Source organism: Mustela putorius, unplaced genomic scaffold, assembly GCF_011764305.1.
Source record: "Mustela putorius furo isolate JIRA1106 unplaced genomic scaffold, ASM1176430v1.1 tig00003858_pilon_pilon_pilon, whole genome shotgun sequence".
Classification (NCBI taxonomy): domain Eukaryota; kingdom Metazoa; phylum Chordata; class Mammalia; order Carnivora; family Mustelidae; genus Mustela; species Mustela putorius.
This window is the reverse complement of record NW_025422010.1, coordinates 11831759-11851675: the sequence shown is the minus strand read 5'-3', so window position 1 is coordinate 11851675 and position 19917 is coordinate 11831759. Positions and strand designations below refer to the sequence as shown.

Sequence of the window (19917 nt, the reverse complement as noted above, 5' to 3'; positions counted from 1 at the left end):
GAAACCCTTAATACACATAAAAATTTCACTGGCCACTTACACAGCCTTATTTTTTATTTATTTATTTATTTTTACTTTTAATTTTTTATTTTTTATAAACATATATTTTTATCCCGAGAAGAATCAACGAAACAAGATGGGATTGGGAGGGAGACACAGCCTTATTTTTAAATACTGTTAAGTAACACCAGAAGGAATCGATTAACTGACCATCGAGGACTTTGCTCTTCTCTATTTGTTTTCACATATTATAGAAGAGCAGGGCTTTGACCATTGGGCACAAATTTTCACATCAAGGTACAGCTGTGTATTTATATTTATCTGGTATGTCCTAATGATTCTAGTGCAGATTATCTTGCTACCAGAACAACATCCTTCCCTGCCAAGAGCTTCCTTTCCAAGCCCGACCCATACCTCTTATCAGAGTGGCCCACAGCCAGCCCATCCCCGCATTCCCACCAGCTACTAACAAAAAGTATTCTACCAAGTCACAGGTCACGAGGGAGATCCCTGGTTTCTCCTGCTCCCAGCCCCTAGCTTGATATTTTAGAAATATAGTAGCTGGGGAGTACTGTGCTGAAATCCTTAGCACATATCCCTGTGAACAAAGACTAGAGCCTGCTGGAAGTGACGGTCAGAAGGAGCCAGGATCTGCTGTGAGCACAGTGATGCAAAGTGGCTGCCCACATGCAGCCGGCCTGGAAATGCCCGGAACGATCCCGGAGGCTTTCCTCACATGCAGGCTAGAACGTCAGTTTGCTGTTTAACGGGACATGGCTCTTAGTTCCTTTTTGAAAGACAGTTTTCGTGTTTGTGAATTACCAGCAAAGAACTCTTAGATAAACGTGTGGGATGCGAGAAAGAGGCAGGGTGTAAGGCTACGGGCGTGTGCATCCCTGCTCAGGAAATACTCAAAGCAGTGGTGCACGCTCTTTTATTCCGAGGTTCTGTCATCTGTTTTACGAGCTAGTTTAAACAGCACAGAAGCCTGGCCAGATACACTTGATGGAAGGCTCAGGCCCACTTCAGGTGTGTGGAAGATTTGACTCAAGGATGGTTTTGACTCCAACATGGTTTTCCATGAAATATAAATTTTACTAGAAGGGATTTTAGTCTATTTTCATTATCCTGATACCTCTGCCTGCAAGACCCGTTGTCTCAGAGAAGGAGAAGTCATTTCTCTACTCCACTCAGTGTCTGGTATAAAGGAGGCAAAACCAGGCCAACAACAAGGTAATATCCTCCAGAACAGAGGGCTCAAGAGCAAGGGCTCCTAATTCCCAATGCGGTGAAATTTCAACATTTTACTCTGTACTGTGTTTATTTTTAATCCATGATAGAGACACACAAAGCAGACGAAAACCTAAGGTGAACACTGTGGGCCATGGGGCTCCAACGAAGGCTCAGGCCAACACAGGTCCATTTCCAGGTCACTAGACAGTGGGATGACAATAGGCCTTGGTAATGGGGGCCTTAGAAGCTGACCACCCTCCTCCTGAGTTGGTCAACAGCCCAGGAGCCCCAGGGAGCTCATTAACAGCCCTGACCCTGGATGTGTCTGCTCTCTCTGTCCTGTCATAAGAGGTCTCTGGAGGGGTAGGAGTGGCTGGGCAGCTTCCTTCCATCTTGATGTCCCTTACACGTCAGACCATCAAAGACCACATGCAGAAAGCTGTGGGTAATGTGTCCTGGGAAGGTCACTTCAATACTGCTGAGGTAATTTCTTTTTGCGAACTATTTTTTATTGAAGGGGACCTTACGTTCAGAATGAGCAGACTGTAAACTGTTCTCACCAACTGAGCACGCTCCTGACATGAGCACCAGACCAAGAAACAGAGCCCCTCTGTTCCCAGTTCTTCCAGTAATACCACCAAGGGTAACCAGAGCCTCGACATTCCTGTACGTATCTTTTAGTGGACGTATGCATGCATTTTTGTTGGGCATATAATCAGGCACAGAATAGCCGTATCTTTTAAAACAAATTCTGTTATTTACTACATAATTGATGTTTACCACATTGCATGACTGGCCTCCGAGATCAAAGCTTGGTTTATTATATTGGAATTATCTCTTCTCCATTCATACATGAACTTTCTTCAGCATGCATCATTGTAATTGAGGTCAATGACACTGTGTCTATTTTAGTATTCAACGTGATCTTTTGGGATACATAGCACCACATTATTTACCTCGCATTGGTGCTCTGGCATTTCTAACGCAGTCCTAAACCATCCTGAATGCACCCACTGTTATCACTGAAGGAATTAGAAAATTCACTAATTGCAGCTAGTTCTTATAAATAGGCAATTCACCTCTACCATCTGGCTCCACATAAAGATGAACAAATGAATATTAAATCTGACATATGTGGGCACTGAATTATAATAACAGACATTAGAGCATGATGCTGTACTTATTATATCATCAAGATGAGAAGAACTGAGACAAAGGGGTAATTAAAATCATCATATCTAGCTTAATATTTTCACAGCCTGAGACTTTATTTCAGATTTCTGATTTATAAGTTTGTTACTGATAGTTCATGTTTGACAAGGAGTACTTGAACATCTCTACATACCAAAGAGGAGGCAGACATTCAGGTAGCTAATATTTTTCCTTATTGTCTAGAGCAAAGTATAAGCAACAACTGGAATTGTGTTCAAGAGCCCCTGCCTTCCATGTGTGTGCATGTGTTTATGTATGTATTCCAGAGCTGTGAATCAAAAATGTATAGTTTGGAAGGAATCCTGGAGATCATTTTGTATTGCTCTTCCCTCATGAGGATACTGTTCTTGACCATCTCCTTAACAACTGATTATCCAGATGGAGTAATTTTGTGGGTAGTTTAATCTTACCATTTCCCTTTCTGACCTAAATCTTCCTCATCTACAAGTCAAAGACTTAATTGCAACTAGCACCCATGCATCCAGAAGTAGTGAGAAGTGGACATCAGCCACTTGCTAGTTGTGCACCAGGAAGAGAAGACACAGTGTGTCCAGAACTCACTTTCTTCATTCATAAATTAGAGACAATAAAATTTACATCGTAGGGCTGCTCTGTGCATTAAGATATTAAGATAATGCATGTGAAAATGTTCTCAGGGAGGTTAAATGATGTACAAATAAACATGTTATTCATTGGTATTCTTATCTTGTATAACAGGCTCTTTCCAAAGGAGAAATATCAACTTTCAAATTTTGTACCAAACTTGGTCCACCCTAATGTCTGCACTCCAAGTAGTTTCCAAAAATCAGGGATACTATCAACATTATCCTCACACATGGAAGGCAGACAGGCTCTGGCTATGTTACATTTAATAATGGTAACTTTTTAAAAATTAGGAGAAGAGTCTCCAGAAGAAGCTTTACCTATAAGAAAGAAACCACAGTGGGTGAAACTTCCTAGTCTTAGGGATGTTATTTCTTAGGGGAAAACAATCTATTTTAAATTAGATTACAGAGTTTCCTATGCATTCAGATTAGCTAGGACAAATTCTTTGACAATTTGAGTAACTCTAGGAAGTCACAACAAACTGACTGGGGAGTCATATTCTTTTCTGTTGTGCCTGCAGATAACAGAAGGATCATTAATCTTGATTTTTGCAGTGTCTTTAGGAAGGGGGCTATTCCAACCCGGTTCTTTCTATTGGCTATAGTTTTGTAGTTATAGGCCTTACATTTGGAATATAGATCCTGAACTCAAGATATTCACATTTTAACAAATAGTAAAATTTACATCTGGGTGAGTTCCTGGCAAGTGGAGTAAGCTCTGTCCCAGCAGTATGCTTTAGCTCTTCAGAAGATTATGCTGATGAATTTCACTTAGAGTAACAATAGGTAGGTAAGATAATTAACAGGGAAATGACAAATCATCTAGTCCAATAACTTTGTTTTGCAGATGGAAAAACTGAGACCCATACATGTTGTGAACTTACCCCTTGTCCAACCATTTGAAATTGTAAGGGACATTCTTAAATTATTTTTAATTAAGGGTTACATGCACTTGAAACTTTTTATTTTGAAAAAAAATAAATGGAGAAATGAAGTTTCCAGTGTAGGGATGATTATGTGTCAGGATCAGGTACGAATTTTGCATCTGAAATGTCTCTCCTAATACCTGCCTAAGAGGAGCCACTGGAGGTAGTACATGGTGATAGAGATGAATGAGAGTGGCCAAGAAAGCTGGCAAGGAGGTGCGAGAGGACTGCCAAGGGTCAGTACAAAAGATCAAACTAGCTCTGCCCCAGGATGCAGAGGCAAGAATGAAGAACTGAAAACAATAAGAGACAAAAAGAGAGACAGGAAGGACAGATCCAGATGATCCAATGTCATCTAATGGAAATTTTGAAGAGAAGACTACAGATACCATACAAAATACTTGAAGATGATCTGTGATAAAAGAGGACTTTGGCCTAAAAGCTATGAAAGAACATACAGTATTACAGATCAACTAAAAAAAAAAAAAAAAAAAAGAAAAGAAAAGAGAACCATATCTAGACATATGCAGGGCGATTTTAAATTTCATAGGACATACATAAACACATAAACATATTCTGTAAGAAAGCTTGACAAAAGAAGTGCAGATCACCTCTGCCACCATCAGTGGGGCTGGCATTAGACTCTGCCCACATGGCACAGAAACCAGAAGGTGATATGAAGCAATGCTGGAACTCTGAAGGAAAAGTTCTGGGCTTAAGACATTTATCTCCTCTGAGACGGACTTCATGCATGAGATACACAAAGATTTTAAGTATAATATATAGATGCTACAGACAAATTAAAACAAACCTCGAAACAAACAGTGCCATAACAAAGAATAATAGATGTTAGATCAATAAATAAGTGAATGGGAGTAAGGAATTCCCTTGTTGTGATGAGCACCAGGTGATGTATGCAAGTGTTGAATCACTATATTGCACACCTAGAACTACTATCACAATGTATGTTAACTAACTGCAATTAAAATAAAAACTAAAAAATTCAATAACTGCACCGAAAGGGCTGAGGATACCTCTGGAACCAGTAAAATATATAGAAGTAAGGGTATATGGTTGTTTTAAGTATGGCTGCAAAATTGTTTGCCCATTTCTGTTCTTTCTAAGAATTGAACTCTATTGCTTAAAAACTGAAAAGTTTAGAAAAGCGTACAGTATCTAATCGCAAGTTCAATTAATACAAGTGGGTATGTTGGATGAGGGGAAAAAAAGAATAGCATCCAGTGTTTCAAGTTTCACAAAAGAAAGCCATATTAATGTTCTATGACTTTGATGGTTACATAAACACAATTGTAGGAATGCACTGGAAAAGTTCAGACTAACCATTATAAAAACTAAAAACTTTCCCTTTAACCTAGAACTCATTAATAAACAAAATGCTCTGGAACAGGAGGACAAGAATGAAGGAAGTTCCCATCCCTTGCCCCACAACCGTCACTAAAACAAAGAGGCAAGCAAACAAAAACTTATGACATAAAAAATTTAGAATATGTACAATATATATAATAATTATAACAATAACTGCAAATAGGTCAAATTATGTTATCAATAGGAAATGACTCTTAGATGGGACTTTACTTTTAAGACAGTTATATGCTTCTCACAAAAAGAATACCTAAATAAATTGACATGATGTGCTAAAAATAATAGAATAGATAGATTTTCTCAAAATTAAAAAAAATCCTGCTTGGCACTATTAACATGAGAAAATGCAGAGGACAGGGAAAAATAAAGATTAAGAATCATTTCTAACTAATACAGAATCCACCATGCAAAGACATAACAGTATTTAAACTTCTGCACCAAATAACATCTGATTAATGTATCTGAGAAATTTTTAACAAAACAAGAAACAATTTGATCTTTTACTGAGAAACAAATGGCAAAATTTGTATATCCTGTCTGATTTTACTCATGGGAAATACACATATACGAAAAAACCTGAAAAGCAAAACATATTTAAGGCATATAAATTTGTAGTTGGAATATGAATGGTTTTTATTTGCTCTTGAATACTTCTGTATATTACCTAAAATTTTGCTATTGACCATGGATTAGTTCTTTAATAAAATGGTATTAATTCAAAAGTAACACAGGTGGTAAAATTTCTAGTTCTTAAGAGAATGGACTTTGTCTATATTTTACTTTGATTTTTTTTAAAGATTTTACTTACTTATTTAAGAGAGAGAGGAGAGAAAGAGAGAGACAGCATGAGAGGAGAGAAGGTCAGAGGGAGAAGCAGACTTCCTGTGGAGCACAGAGCCCAAGGTGGGACTCGATCCTGGGACTCCAGGATCATGACCTGAGACGAAAGCAGTTGTTCAACCAACTGAGCCACCCAGGTGCCCTTGATTTTGGTTTTTAAGGCGATTTAAAATTACCAGATATTATCATTTTGGTCTACCATTAATTGCTATAAACTGGTCTTATGTAGAAATAAACTAAAGTTAAATCTACCTTCATTATAATAAGGATGCAATTCCTACAACCTTGACAGTTCACATAATTTGAAATTTTGTACAAAATAAAATCCTTCGATTACGTCAAAGAATACTGTGTCTTTGGAAATCAACACCCCAGTTGCTAAGGATCCCATATGCAGTCTTCTTCCTTAAAGGGAAAAATCAGAATTCTCATACAATTATTTCCCAGTGAGTAAAATCAGACATACACATTAACCTTCAAGAATTTTAAGTAATGGTGGCGCCTGGGTGGCTCAGTGGGTTAAAGTCTCTGCCTTCGGCTCAGGTCATGATCCCAGGATCCTGGGATTGAGCCCCCATTGGGCTCTCTGTTCAGTGGGGAGCCTGCTCCCCCCTCTCTCTCTGCTGGCTGCTGCCCCTGCTTGTGATCTGTGTCAAATAAATAAATAAAATAAATTTAAAAAGAAAAGAATTCTAAGTAATGGATAGAAATGATTTAAAGACCCAAGGCTGATCTTTCATTACTTTATCATTGCTTTTACTAAATTGGGCAATTAATCATGCCATTTTGACAATTAAAAGTGTTATCCCAAGTCATATCCTCTTGTTCTTTTTACTTATTAAAGTAAAAATACATCTACAAGTTTATTTTTAAATTTCTACCTAGTTCAATTTCACAATGTGGTTACATAAAGTCAAAGAAAATGACAGGCCAAGTGACAAAGGAATCAGATGAACGTGAACACATGTCATAAAGGTACTCTCTTGGCATGATAAAGCTTTAACTGCAGGTGACAACAAATTAAGAAGTACTGTGCATATAAAATTAAAACCATGCTTTTGAGAATCCTTTTCTACACAGTATTCCAATCAGTCATTATAAATTCATAAAATTTACAGAGCCAATCATTTTATACAATCTTTTATTTTCTATGGATATGAAGAAGAAAATGCTATTATTATAAGGCAAAACAACAATAAAGAGAAATAAAATTATATACTGTTAACTAAATGATTACCTGGGAAGTAAACCAAGTTTTAAAAATAAGAGAAATGGGCGCCTGGGTGGCTCAGAGGGTTAAGCCTCTGCCTTCAGCTAAGGTCATGATCTCAGTGTCCTGGGATTGAGTCCCACAACAGGCTCTGTGCTTGGCAGGGAGCCTGCTTCCTCCTCCTTTCTCTCTCTGCCTGCCTCTCTGCCTACTTGTGATCTCTCTCTTTCAAATAAATAAATAAAATCTTAAAAAAAAATAAAAATAGAAAATATAGCAGATTAGAAAATTATATTTTCCTTTCTTCTTGGTAATGAATTCCTTCTCTCATTACTAAAATAATCAAATAAATGAATGAGAGGGCATAAATACATAAACAAAAAGCACAAAAGAAAAAATGACAGCAGATAAATCAATACATCTTTGAAGCAGGAAAATAGATAATGATGTGGGAAACAAAGGCAGAAGAAAAAGTACTAAATTTCCTTACTATCTGTAGCCCATTGATAAGTCCTTGAAAACAGACTGACATTCCTCTAGGAACTCTGCTGTCTCCATGTTAATACTTCACTAAGGGCAAAAGATAATCTTAGCCCAACTCCCAGGATCCTGTAAGTCTACTTTAATAGATAAAAATTCCTTTAGAAACTTCCTTTATCTCTAACTCCCCATGATACATGTTGGCAATCATTCCCCAAGCATATGACCCACAGATACACATCTGAAGGGTTTCATGACTCAGGTTTTATTAGACAGAAGTAAATGATCTTTTCCCAACAATAGCTAGCCCCCTCAAGGTCCTGGAAACCTTGCTTCCAAAATTTCTTAGGGACTTCCGTTATCCCTAACCCCCTCCCAACTTGGAACTAGATAATGGGCCACTCCTCTTGACCCCAGTGCAGGTCTTTCTGTTCATGGGTCCTGTCCCTGTACTTTAATAAAATCATCTTTTTACACCAAAGACATCTCAAGAATTCCTTCTTGGCTGTTGGCTTCAGACCTTAGCGTCTTTCCTATATCAGACAAGGACAGAGCCAAGAGTCTGCAGAGAGAGGATGGCGTAAGAATACCCAGGAAACGTTTGGAAACATCATGTCTGCTAGAAGGAACTTACTCAGAGGAGGAGGCTCACTGCTGGTGACAGGCTCCTTGGCCTTAGCTGGGCAGTTGCCTGACCAGTCCAAGAAGTTCACCAGCAGGTGGGCCCCACATGTGCATGCAAAGGTACATCCCAGCCTTCTGGTGCCTCTCTCTCAAGAGTGAACACGGAGGACTGCTGGACTTACCAGAATGTCCTTCATGTAATAGAAAGAAGCCAACCAACCTCACCCAAACCAAGTCAAAACACAAGCACCTGGGAAAAAAGGGGATGTAGGGAGCAGGAAAACAACAGCCTCAAATACTGTCAGAGAGTTAAAAAAAAAAAAAAAAGACACACAAGCAAAAAAAATCAGAACAAGATGCAATAAAAAAAACTAATCAGAGAATAACGATGCATTTCAAGAAACTGAAAAAAAAAAAAATCCCAGTACAATTAAAAATTTCAACCAAAGAACTACAAGTCAAGGTTGAAAAACAGTCCATAAAAAAGAACAAAAGATAGGGAAGTCAGTGCTAGGGGAGAACATCAGAACACATAGAAAAGAGGGCATTACTCAAAAATTACCATAGCAACATTTCCCAGAAACAAAAGACATGAGCTTGCTGATTGAACCTATGAATGAAATCTCATTTCAGAATACCAGTGATAAAAAGAAAGTCCTGAAAATGTCCAGGGCTTGAAATTCTTACAGAGGGTGGGGTGGAAGAAGAGGAAGACCAATCCTTTCCTGAAGTGAAATCTGAATGACAGTTGACTTCTGGTATGCAGAGGGAAAAATGGAGCGATGCCTTCAATATTCTGAAGAAAAAGGTTTCCAACTAGAATTCTATCCACAAGTCAATGACTATAGTTGAGGAGAGATAAAAAATACTTTTGATATTAAAAAAAAAATTCAGGGGCGCCTGGGTGGCTCAGTGGGTTAAGCCTCTGCCTTCAGCTCAGGTCATGATCTCAGGGTCCTGGGATCGAGCCCCACATCGGGCTCTCTGCTCGGCAGGGAGCCTGCTTCCCCTCTCTCTCTGCCTGCCTCTCTGCCTACTTGTGGCTCTCTCTGTCTATCAAATAAATAAATAACAATCTTAAAAAAAAAAAATTCAACTACCTCCCACAATCCTACCCCAAAACCTGGGAGAAAATAAACCAGGGACCAAGACTTGAAACCCAGGAAATCAAGTACATGGCAGAAAGGAGGCAAAGGTAATCCCAGGAGGCAGGAGAGTCCCAGTAATATGGCTGTGCAGCTCACCTGTAGAGAAACCGGCAAGGGCAGGGGGTTGGGTATGGTCTCCAGGTTTGGAGAAATGATGAATGGACCATCCAAGGGGCCCAACTGCTGCTGAGAGAGGATTTGGAGGGGAATGGCTTTGTCAAAGGAGTCTGGGCTGGAAGGCAGGGCTGGGAGAGATCAGAGAGGGTGCAGGGGTTTATGCTCAGAGGCTGCATTGCCAGGCAACCAGGAAGGAAACCCACCCAAGAAGCAGGGGCACAGCACAGCAAATGCTCTCCCTAAAGATGAAAATCCACTTCTAAGAATGCCAAGAGATTCGTCAATGAGGTCAAGAGCCAGAGGAGTTCCACAGGCTCTGCACACCACTTATACACACACACTTACACAGTCCAGCACACTCCCCCAACAATACCCCCACCACACACACACATACACACAATTTCACCAACACACACCGCACACTATACTACACACCCCACAGATGTACCTACTGTACCCACACACATTATACACACATATGAACACATCACATATATATATATACATTCATACATACCAAACACACATATATGCCATGACACACACACACACATACACACACACTGGCAAACTGATTTATAAATCATGAATAGAGGCCAAGTTGTGCCATAAATTTCCATGAATAGCACCCAAAAGTAGATTATCAGATATCCTTTCTTTTGAGCAGTAGATATCCCTTTTCTATTTGTGTGTGTGTGTGTTTTCTTTATGGTGTGACACCAGCAATGTGTGTCCTGTATCTCAACTGGGAGCACTGGGGCAAGAGGTCCCTACCTTGTAACAATATCTGGCTCTTTGTGTAAAGAATGTCATTATTAGCTCCTTAACTAATTACCTTTGTATATTTTTTAAAGATTTTATTTATTTATTTGAGAGAGAGCAGGAGCAGAGAGGTGAGGGGCAGAGAGAGAAGCAGGCTCCCTTTTGAGCAGCACCCCCCACCCCAACAAACCTGCCCTACATGGAGCCCAAGCCCAGAACCCTGTGATAAAGAGCTAGAGGCAGACGTTTAACAGACTAAGCACCCAGGTGCCCCCCTTTTGTATATTTTATGACACAGAGCTCGACCAAGTCTTTCCGAATCTGTGTTCTACTCAAGTTAGAAAAAACAAATTCCTGTCTAATCTTGGACCCTGGCTTAAATTAAGTTTACATTTTGTAGTCCCAATATTGTCATCTTTAAATATTTCTGTGTTAACAAACACACCTACTTCATTTTACTCACTATGTAAATTCATTCAAATAACATGTAAATTGTGTGATAATTGTGTACCAAAAGTCCTATTTTCATACAGATAAGAAATGATGCAATTTTCCTAAATAATGGCTTATGCAGATTTTACATCAACTCTAAACAGCTCTGAATATTACTGTTAACCCCTTGACTATTTTAATGAAAACTAGAGTAAACCTGTCTGAAATCCATCTAAAAAGGATACCAAGAGGTCCACCTGATCTCTCAAAGAGGTCTATTATTTTCAGATGTAGTCAGCTATGTCCTGATGTCACAACTCTCCTTGCCCGCTGTACGAAACAAGACACTGACAACTTATTTTAAGAATATTGTTTACTTCCTTTCAAAACACCATGCCTTCAATATCAGAATCAGAAACTCTGACATAAAATGGTAAAAACAAGATTCACTCCTTGCAAGCACTTTGCTGCCCAGAGTATTTTATAGAACAACTAAAATCACTGTCTTCCTATACTTCCAAGCATTCCCCAAGGCTTTGGAAGCAGAGGTCAATTGAGCCGTTTTGTACAGGACTTTGTGAATCTGAAGGGGTTTCTACTTATATTATTTTCTTCCTCTTTTTAAATGTAAAAATATTTGCCTAAAACTCTTCTGGACTAGAAACTGTAAAAAGCATTTTGTATAACAATGACTCCTCGGTAAAGGTACATATTTATGACAAGAAGAAAAAAAACTTTCGTTTTAGAAAATGCAAGTCTAATTCACATGCTTCAGGAAACTCAAGCTAGAGATGATTATGACAACAAATCCAGCGCTCTGGGAGAATGCAACATTTAAAAATTCTCATCTCCTGCTTACCGTCTCATTGACAAATAAGATGGAAAATGTATAATGACAACTTTGGGTATGTTAAGGCAAATTCCTAGTAGGTGTAGTTAGCTGTGTGTGTTTGTGTAATATTCTTAACAGATACCACTAAAGATACACACTGATGAACAATATTTTTCATGTTATACAACAATGTAAAATTAATACTACAGTAATGGGAATACATAAAAACAAACCCCAAAGAATATGAATGATTTATCGTAACTGTTCTTGCCCAATTAGTTCCAAGTTCTTAAGTTATACTCAACATTACATTAGTACATTGACTGACTTAGTAATGATATTCAGAATGTGATAACCTATAGAGAAGTGAAAACAACAATTGGTAGTTTAAAAAGAAATCAAAGTTTTAATTAAAAATGGATACAGTCAGTCAATTAGTAATTCTAGCATCTCAAAGCTAAACTTGATAAGACAAGACCAGTCACTGAAAATGGTAAAAGCAAGAGAGAGAAATGCTCTGTGCCTACTAGAGCTAACCTTATATTGCCTATAACCTCTGCCCTCCATAACTGCTTTACAATCAACACTAACCCCACCAAGGACTTATCCTCATTCCATGAATACAAAATAGTATTAAATATAATAAAATCTGTTTTCACAGGTAAGTAAAAATTTGTCTGTCAGTTTAATCCTGTGTAAGTTCTAAATGCAAGTTTAAGAACCATCCAGTTATCTAATTTTTGTCTTTTCTAATCTAGAAAGAAACTCATCACAGGTAGTTGTTTATTTTTTTTTTCTGAGGTAATGGAATCATTAAGCTTTTGAAGACTTCAATTTACAGGAGCCTGCTCTATTATAACAAGGTCTAGGGCGGGAAGAGTGCCAAGACCCAAAGGCATTGCCCTGAGCAGCCCTATGAATTGTTAGGTCTGGAGAAAGACTGCCTTGTGCTTTCTTTCTGACTATCATATAGGTGCAGTATTTGCTTTTTCTGCTAGGCTTCACTGAATGCCTTTCTTTAAACTCTACTTCCACACTCTTCTAGTTTCTTCAGAAGTTCTGAGGCCAATCTTTAAAGGCTGCATGGTGGATGGAGGAAATCCTGTCGGACAGTCTCAATATTATTCATAATTAGATACTACAAATACGAACAACAACTGGGTCTGTCTGTGCCATACTGAATGAGAAAAGTTCCAGGAAGCTGCTGGAACAAAGTGGAGCACACCCACTCTGACTCTGTTCGCTATGTTTTCCAAATCCAAGCAGGGAGAAGCAAGCGAACCACATGAAGGAACAGTGTGGGAGCCAAGTCCACTGTGATGAAGTGGGAGAAGAGACCTTGACTGAGCTACCTGGTAATCTTATCTCCAGGGGAATCACGCTGGAGCTGTCCGGGGTGATATTTGTTATTTCAGCCCCAGTGCCTCAGGAGGGTAAACCAGGCCAACCACAATGTTACAGTCTTCCTAACTTTCAGGATAATGACCCAAGTTTTGAAGGAAGGACTCACTTTTCATCTGGAAATAACTGCCACTCAAAAATCTACTAGGAGAAGGCAGAACAGGGTCAACACTCTCACGGCTATGCTACATTGCTTTCTGTGCCATTCAGTATGGTGGCCAATCACTTGGCTACATGTGATTGAGGAACTGAGGATTTAGTTTTTGTTTAATTTTGATTAATTTTAAAAGATTTTATTTATTTATTTGACAGAGAAAGAGAGATCACAAGTGGGCAGAGAGGCAGGCAAAGAGAGGGGAGGGGAGAAGCAGGCTAACCGCTGAGCAGAGAGCCCCATGTGAGGCTCGATCTCAGGACCCTGGGATCATGACCTGAGCCAAAGGCAAAGGCTTAACCCACTGAGCCCTCCAGGTGCCCCATAATTTTGATTAATTTTAATTTAAACAGGCATATATGACTCATGACTAATCATAGAGGGGTATGCAGTTCTAGATTTTAAAAAAACAAAAAGAAGCCCACAACAAAAGCCTGAGGAAGATTCTTCATAGCTATATACCCCTAAGGATGTCTGAAAAATGACTCTATCATTTTTCAACAGGGTATTCACCTAATACAGAGTCCCCCAAATGGTGTGACCACTCCCTCTCCCTCCCACTTTTTGTCCTTTACTCTCTTTTCCTCCTTCCCGCACATAACACCACAATGTCTCCAGAGATCTGTCCCCAGTCTCCTAGCCCATGAGTCCTACACATTTGCCCAAGTACCCAAGATGTCCACATATCTTTATTTCTTTTTTTATGGATTCTATATGACATCCTTTTAAGTGTTAATATTACATTTACACATATAACATATTCATTTATGCTATTTGGGATGTGTTTACCATTATTCCTTATAGTAACATTTGCTTTGGTTCATTTAGAACTGTTTTCAGTGCTGGCTTCCAGGATTGCAACCACCTGGTAAAGCAAGACTTCCACATGGATCTCTTCTGTTCAAACAAATATTACACCTTGCATCACACATTTCATAACCTATTCCCTTCTCTTTCTACTTATCTATGACATTTATTTTATGTATTTTTCTATTTCAACAATTTTTTTTAGTTTACATATTCTATAACTATAGCACCATATGAATAATTCATCTCTATGTTATTTTACCAATTGATGTAAACAGAAAACATAGTAGGGACTTATATGGATTTATTTGTACTTACTTTTTCTTAAAGCACTATCCTCTCTAAACTTTTCTGAAATATTGGATACATGGGTATATGCTTCAATATAACTTATACTTAATACTTTCTATTCTATCACTGAATTACCTCATCTCCAAATGACTAAGACATAAAGAAAGGGAAATAGGGGCGAGGTGAAAACAATTGGGGGGAGAGGCAAGAAGCTCTGGAATTTCTCTAGAAGACAGCAGGATGCAGCATTTGTGTGGAGAAAATTCAGGCCTGGGGTGGGACACAGAGTGGTGAGCACATCCCATAGAACAGGCACTTGTTAAGGAAAGTATCAGACACCAGAGGTTCTGGGAAGTGATGCAGGTGCAGGAAAGACCTCAAGGGTCCAAGAAAGCTCCAGGAAGGGCAGAGGTGGGCAGGCAGCAGTGGGGCTTTACTCAAGTCAAGTGGGGCCTTAGAGACACAGAGAAGGGAGCATGATGGGAAGGCATTTGGCTCCAAGAGAGTCATTTTTTATGTTACCTATAGCTGCTAATCTGCACACTGTTCCAATTCATCCCTAAAATAATTTAAACAAGAAAAACTTTTACCTGTGATGTCCTGAATACCGTGGACCACGGATATGGCCTATTCCTCGGCACCCTGGTGTAGGACAAACAGCTTGCCCTGGAAGGATTTTCACATCATTTGCTCCTTCAGGAAGTAAAAGAACATACCTTGAAAACACCTCAGTAAAGAACTAGAAAGACTAAAATATGTAAATGATATTCATTGAGACTTTGCAAATTAACAACAAACCATCACTAAAATACTTACTAGATACTTGTAATGTTTTATAACATGATTTAGCAGAAAATATCAGTGCTGTCATACTTAAAACTAACACAACTGATATCTGAGGCAGAGCGAAATATACAGGCATTGAAATGTTTTAAAAATATGAGAACATTCATCCATTTCTTTTAGAGAATCATACTGGCAAAGGTGATATAACCATGAGCTAAAAATGTGAAAGAGTGAGGTCTGGTTTGTGGTTCCCTTTGAAACTCCACTCAACCAAAACAAAGCTCCCCCAAATACAGGACAGAAATTCAATAAATAGGGGTGCCTGGGTGGTTCAGTCAGTTAGGAGTCTGCCTTTGGCTCAGGTCATGATCCCAGGGTCCTGGGGTTGAGCCCTGTGTCAGGCTCTCTGCTTAGTGGGATATCTGTTTCTCCCTCTCACTCTGCCCCTCCGCTCTCCCTCTCTCTCTCTTAAAAAAATAAAATCTTAAAAAAAAAATTCAGCTAATAAATGAGACATGCCAAAGATGGTGAACATAGCCCTAGCCATGCTTAATTAAGTAGCTTTCAAAGCTAGCTGAAAAAAAGCACTGACTCCTACTCCACTTCACTAATACTATGTACAGTAACACTTATGCTGCACTGATACTATTATAATGCTGTATGTACTTAATACTAATATCAGTGCTAATATGTAACCACTCCAGGCCAGAGAGAAACTCTATCAAGCCCAAGGGCAATCTATCTCTAAAGATTATCAGGAGCTCAACCCTGTTTCTCTGTTCTGTGATTTTCCTCAGTCTGCTCTCCCTTTAGAAAAAGCGCTCTGGATCTTGTCATCACACAAAATGACACTGCTTCCAAAAGCACTAAGCAAACAAGCCATCTTGACTACAAAATCGTATCCTTCCAGATTGCTTGCTGAGGTAGCCCAGCTGCCGATGATGGTTCAATATCCTGGGAGTTTCCAGGCCACAGAGTCCCTTCTTTCCCATCCTCACTTCTCTCCCTTCATAAATAACTCCCTTCCCTTTTCTTTGATTCTGCCAACCAGGAGCTCCCTTCTGTTGCGAATAACTTAAGCCCCCTTGCCTCGAAGACCTTCTGTGACAGGTGACTGTAGGAAGGATATAAAGAGCCTGCCATGGGTCAGCGGCACCACCCTGCTGGTCTGTGTTTCACAGGAATAAGTTCTCCTAGAAAAAAATTACACAATGGTGCAAATTCACTGTTAACAAAACTATGGTCTTCAGTGTCACCTGAGCCCCTCCCCACTCTCCCAGGCCTCTGTAAGCCTCTACCTCTAGTTCTATCCGCTGCCCCTGCCTGTACTTCACTGGGAAAACAGGAACCTGTCCTGGGGTACAGCATTCCCTCCTTCCTTTCCATCACAATGAGGAGCTCTCTCCCCTCCAGGGTGGGTCTCACCCTTTCCATTTGGGTCTTACCTATAGGGTCTTGAGGCTCTAATATATTCTTGTCACTCCTGCACTAATGAATCTTGTACCAGTATTTCAACAAATTCCAGTTTCCCCATCACAAAAAGAAAAAAAAAAAAAGACAAAACAAAACAGAAAACAAAAGCTTAACACTCTCTTTGGGAGACTCACATTCCCGTTTAGGAGCCATTCACTGTTTTGCCTTTCCCAATCAGACTCTTCAGAGAAGTTATTTCTGTTTCCTCACATCTCGCTTCTCAAACCATATCATTCCTCTCAGGTCACTAATGACTGCTGTGCATGAAGCCCGTCATGTGCTACTGAGGATACATCACACTTGCTGCCTTGGTGCGATTACGCACTATCCTTTCTCAAGTTGTTACTGCCCACAAGCTTTGGTGGCAGCACCCCCCCCAACCCCCTACAGTTTCCTTGCTGCAAATGGGCATTCTCTTGGAATACTATTTGCCAGATCTCCCTCCTCTAGTTAACCTGAAGATGTCAGAGGACCTCAAGATATGTTCCTGGGCTGCCATTTCTACAGCTTTGTTTATAACCTGCAAGCTGTAGATGCTCACAGGCTATATACAAGCCCACAGCCTACGTATAACAAATATTAGACGGTACCACAGCAAATATTTAGACCTCAGAGACATTTTCGGTAAGTTTATTGAGTGAGAAGAAAATCTGTCTTAGACACTTATTATGCCTTCAAAATTTTGCAAAACACCTTGAGGGATAAACAGAGAGAAACATGTTGCCTAATCCAAAGGTAGCTTTTGGAAGCAGCCTTGAGAAAGAAACAACTTTTAAACAAATTCAGTGAAAACTATAGTTAAAGAACTGTAAACAAGTCTCTAATTAAGAAGTATGTTTATGTCAGTCGGTAAATAAAAAGATTTATAAGAAAGAAGCACAGAATATAAAGAGATTCTCCAAACTGCGCCTCATGATCCACTACCAAGGCCACCGTCACAAAGACCTGGAATATTATACCTATAAACAAACCACCAAACAAATGTTCTCTGTCAGTCAGCCTGTCGCTCTGTGTGGACAACTTTCCAATAAACTGTCAGTGAAGATTCTCTAATATGTTTTTCAGGACTATTTCAATGCACTTGATTAAATTAGGCTTGAAGTGATCTTTTAAATATTTATCAAGGCACATTTATCTCCAATGTCCCAATGGGGGTTATATTTCTCTACTTGTTAGATACGTAAGGAAGAGTATGACCTCAACTATTATGAGAAGAGTTATTACATTAAGAACTGCAAGCAAGGATCATAACAAAGAAGAAGTAGAGAAGAACATGCAATAAAAAAGCATGGAATCTAACAATTTTCCTTGGTATATTTTGTATGATGAAGTTTAATGGGTTGACTCAATGGTGAATTAGACAGCCATCTGTTGGGGAAAAGAAACCTGTGAATTCTATAATCCTTCATATTATTGCCTCTAGGATAAGGGAACCTATGATAAAATTAATGTTTTTTTCCTCAGAAAATAATTACATTTTTACCAAGAATATCTTCCTTTTAACTTGGATATTTAAAGAATTAAGTCTCAAGAAGAAAATGTTCTCAACTTGACATCATTCTTTTTTAGAGAGACAATCCTGAACATTTTACCCTTCCTTGCCTGCTTTTTGCCACTTTAAATGAAATCAATTTCCTAGTTTATCTGCTGAGCTCCTGTCTCCCTTCACTAGAGTCAGGACATTGACCTTATCTAATGAGTCTACCACTGGAGCCCCAGAAGCCACTACAAGTAGCAACTGGCACATAATAAATACCAAATAAAAACATTTTATAAATGAATCAAAAATCACAAAGACAGAAACAATTAACACCTGTAGGCATTATTTGGCATATCCTGACCACCATGCTGGAAGCTAATCCCCACTTTACTCCTATTTCAGAGCTTAGCTTGTCTAAAATCAATCTCTGATTTTCTATTTCTGAATACCATGAGCTATTATCAAGCACTAATAGCTCCTAATTTATTCCAAGTCTTCTGTGAAAATTGTACTTAGGCAGGAGTCAATCTAATGGCATAGCTCTTCCTGCAAAGGCAAAACAAAATTGAAAATATCCTTGTAGACTGGAAATTATCCGAGTAAGGAGCAATGCTTCACACTCACATGATACAGTAAGTAAAATGTCCTAATGGGCCCCCCATTCACATGGAATTATGTGGCTGCCATCAGCAGCCCAGGCAGACACTGTAGTTGCCCACCCAACGTCCATTCCCTCTTTCTTGCTGACTGAACCCTGATTTGGTTCAAGACAGCAATGTGCCCAGCTAAAAATGTTGGCTTTGGGGCACCTGGGTGGCTCAGTGGGTTAAGCCGCTGCCTTTGGCTCGGGTCATGATCTCAGGGTCCTGGGATCGAGTCCCGCATCAGGCTCTCTGCTCAGCAGGGAGCCTGCTTCCTTCTCTCTCTCTCTCTCTGCCTCTCAGTGTACTTGTAATTTCTCTCTGTCAAATAAATAAATAAAATCTAAAAAAAAAAAAATAAAAATAAAAAAATAAATAAAAATGTTGGCTTTGCCAGCCTCTCACATCTAGATGTGGTCATTTGACACCATCTGGGACAATAAGACCTAAGGGAAGTGCAACATAAGGATGTCCACAAAGGCTTCTTTCCCAGTAGGAGGGTAAAGGTGATGCCAGTGCTGCTTTGCCCATGTCCTCCCCTTCCTCGACCTTCATGGAATGCAGATGTTAGAACTCACAAGGTTGACAAGCACAAAGACAAAAGCAAAAGTGTTGAAGAATAACCTCTTTGATTAAACCATTGTAAACAGATTTTTGTGTGACTTGCAGCTGAAAAGTCCATATAAGAAAACAGCAATTTTATTGTGTTTATCCTTTTGTGAAATCAAACAATTATTCTAAGACAAAAACAAGAATCGCATATGAGCATTTGATCTATTTGTCACGTAAAGAAGATGTAAGATATTAAGGGAAAAATCAATACACTAAAGAGCTCGCACTCATTGCTAAAAAATGAGAAAGGGAATTGGCCTTTATTTCAAAATGGCGGAAACTGGTGCCCACCAGTGACGTGAATGAAAAGGCTTTACTGATCCAGTAAGTGTGGGTTAGAGGCTGCGTTCACGGCTCTCTTTCTGAGCAGGAAGCAGCCCCCCCTCCGAACTGTTATTTTATTGGGTCTAGAGGTGATTGGGGGCAGAATGACAATGGCACTGAAGCAAATGAAGGGGTTCTGTTCCA

The 19917-nt window shown here is 39.3% G+C and overlaps 1 protein-coding gene across 5 annotated transcripts in view; it reads right to left on the bottom strand.

The window, feature by feature from the left end:
• The window catches only part of L3MBTL4 (L3MBTL histone methyl-lysine binding protein 4), a 437886-nt gene that overhangs the window by 144824 nt on the left and 273145 nt on the right, over nt 1–19917 (bottom strand). For all 5 annotated transcript variants that reach the window (XM_004742737.3, XM_045065387.1, XM_004742736.2 and 2 more), the window contains one exon: nt 15048–15150. In XM_004742737.3, the coding sequence (XP_004742794.1) occupies nt 15048–15150 (103 nt within the window). The remainder of the gene's footprint in view (nt 1–15047; nt 15151–19917) is intronic.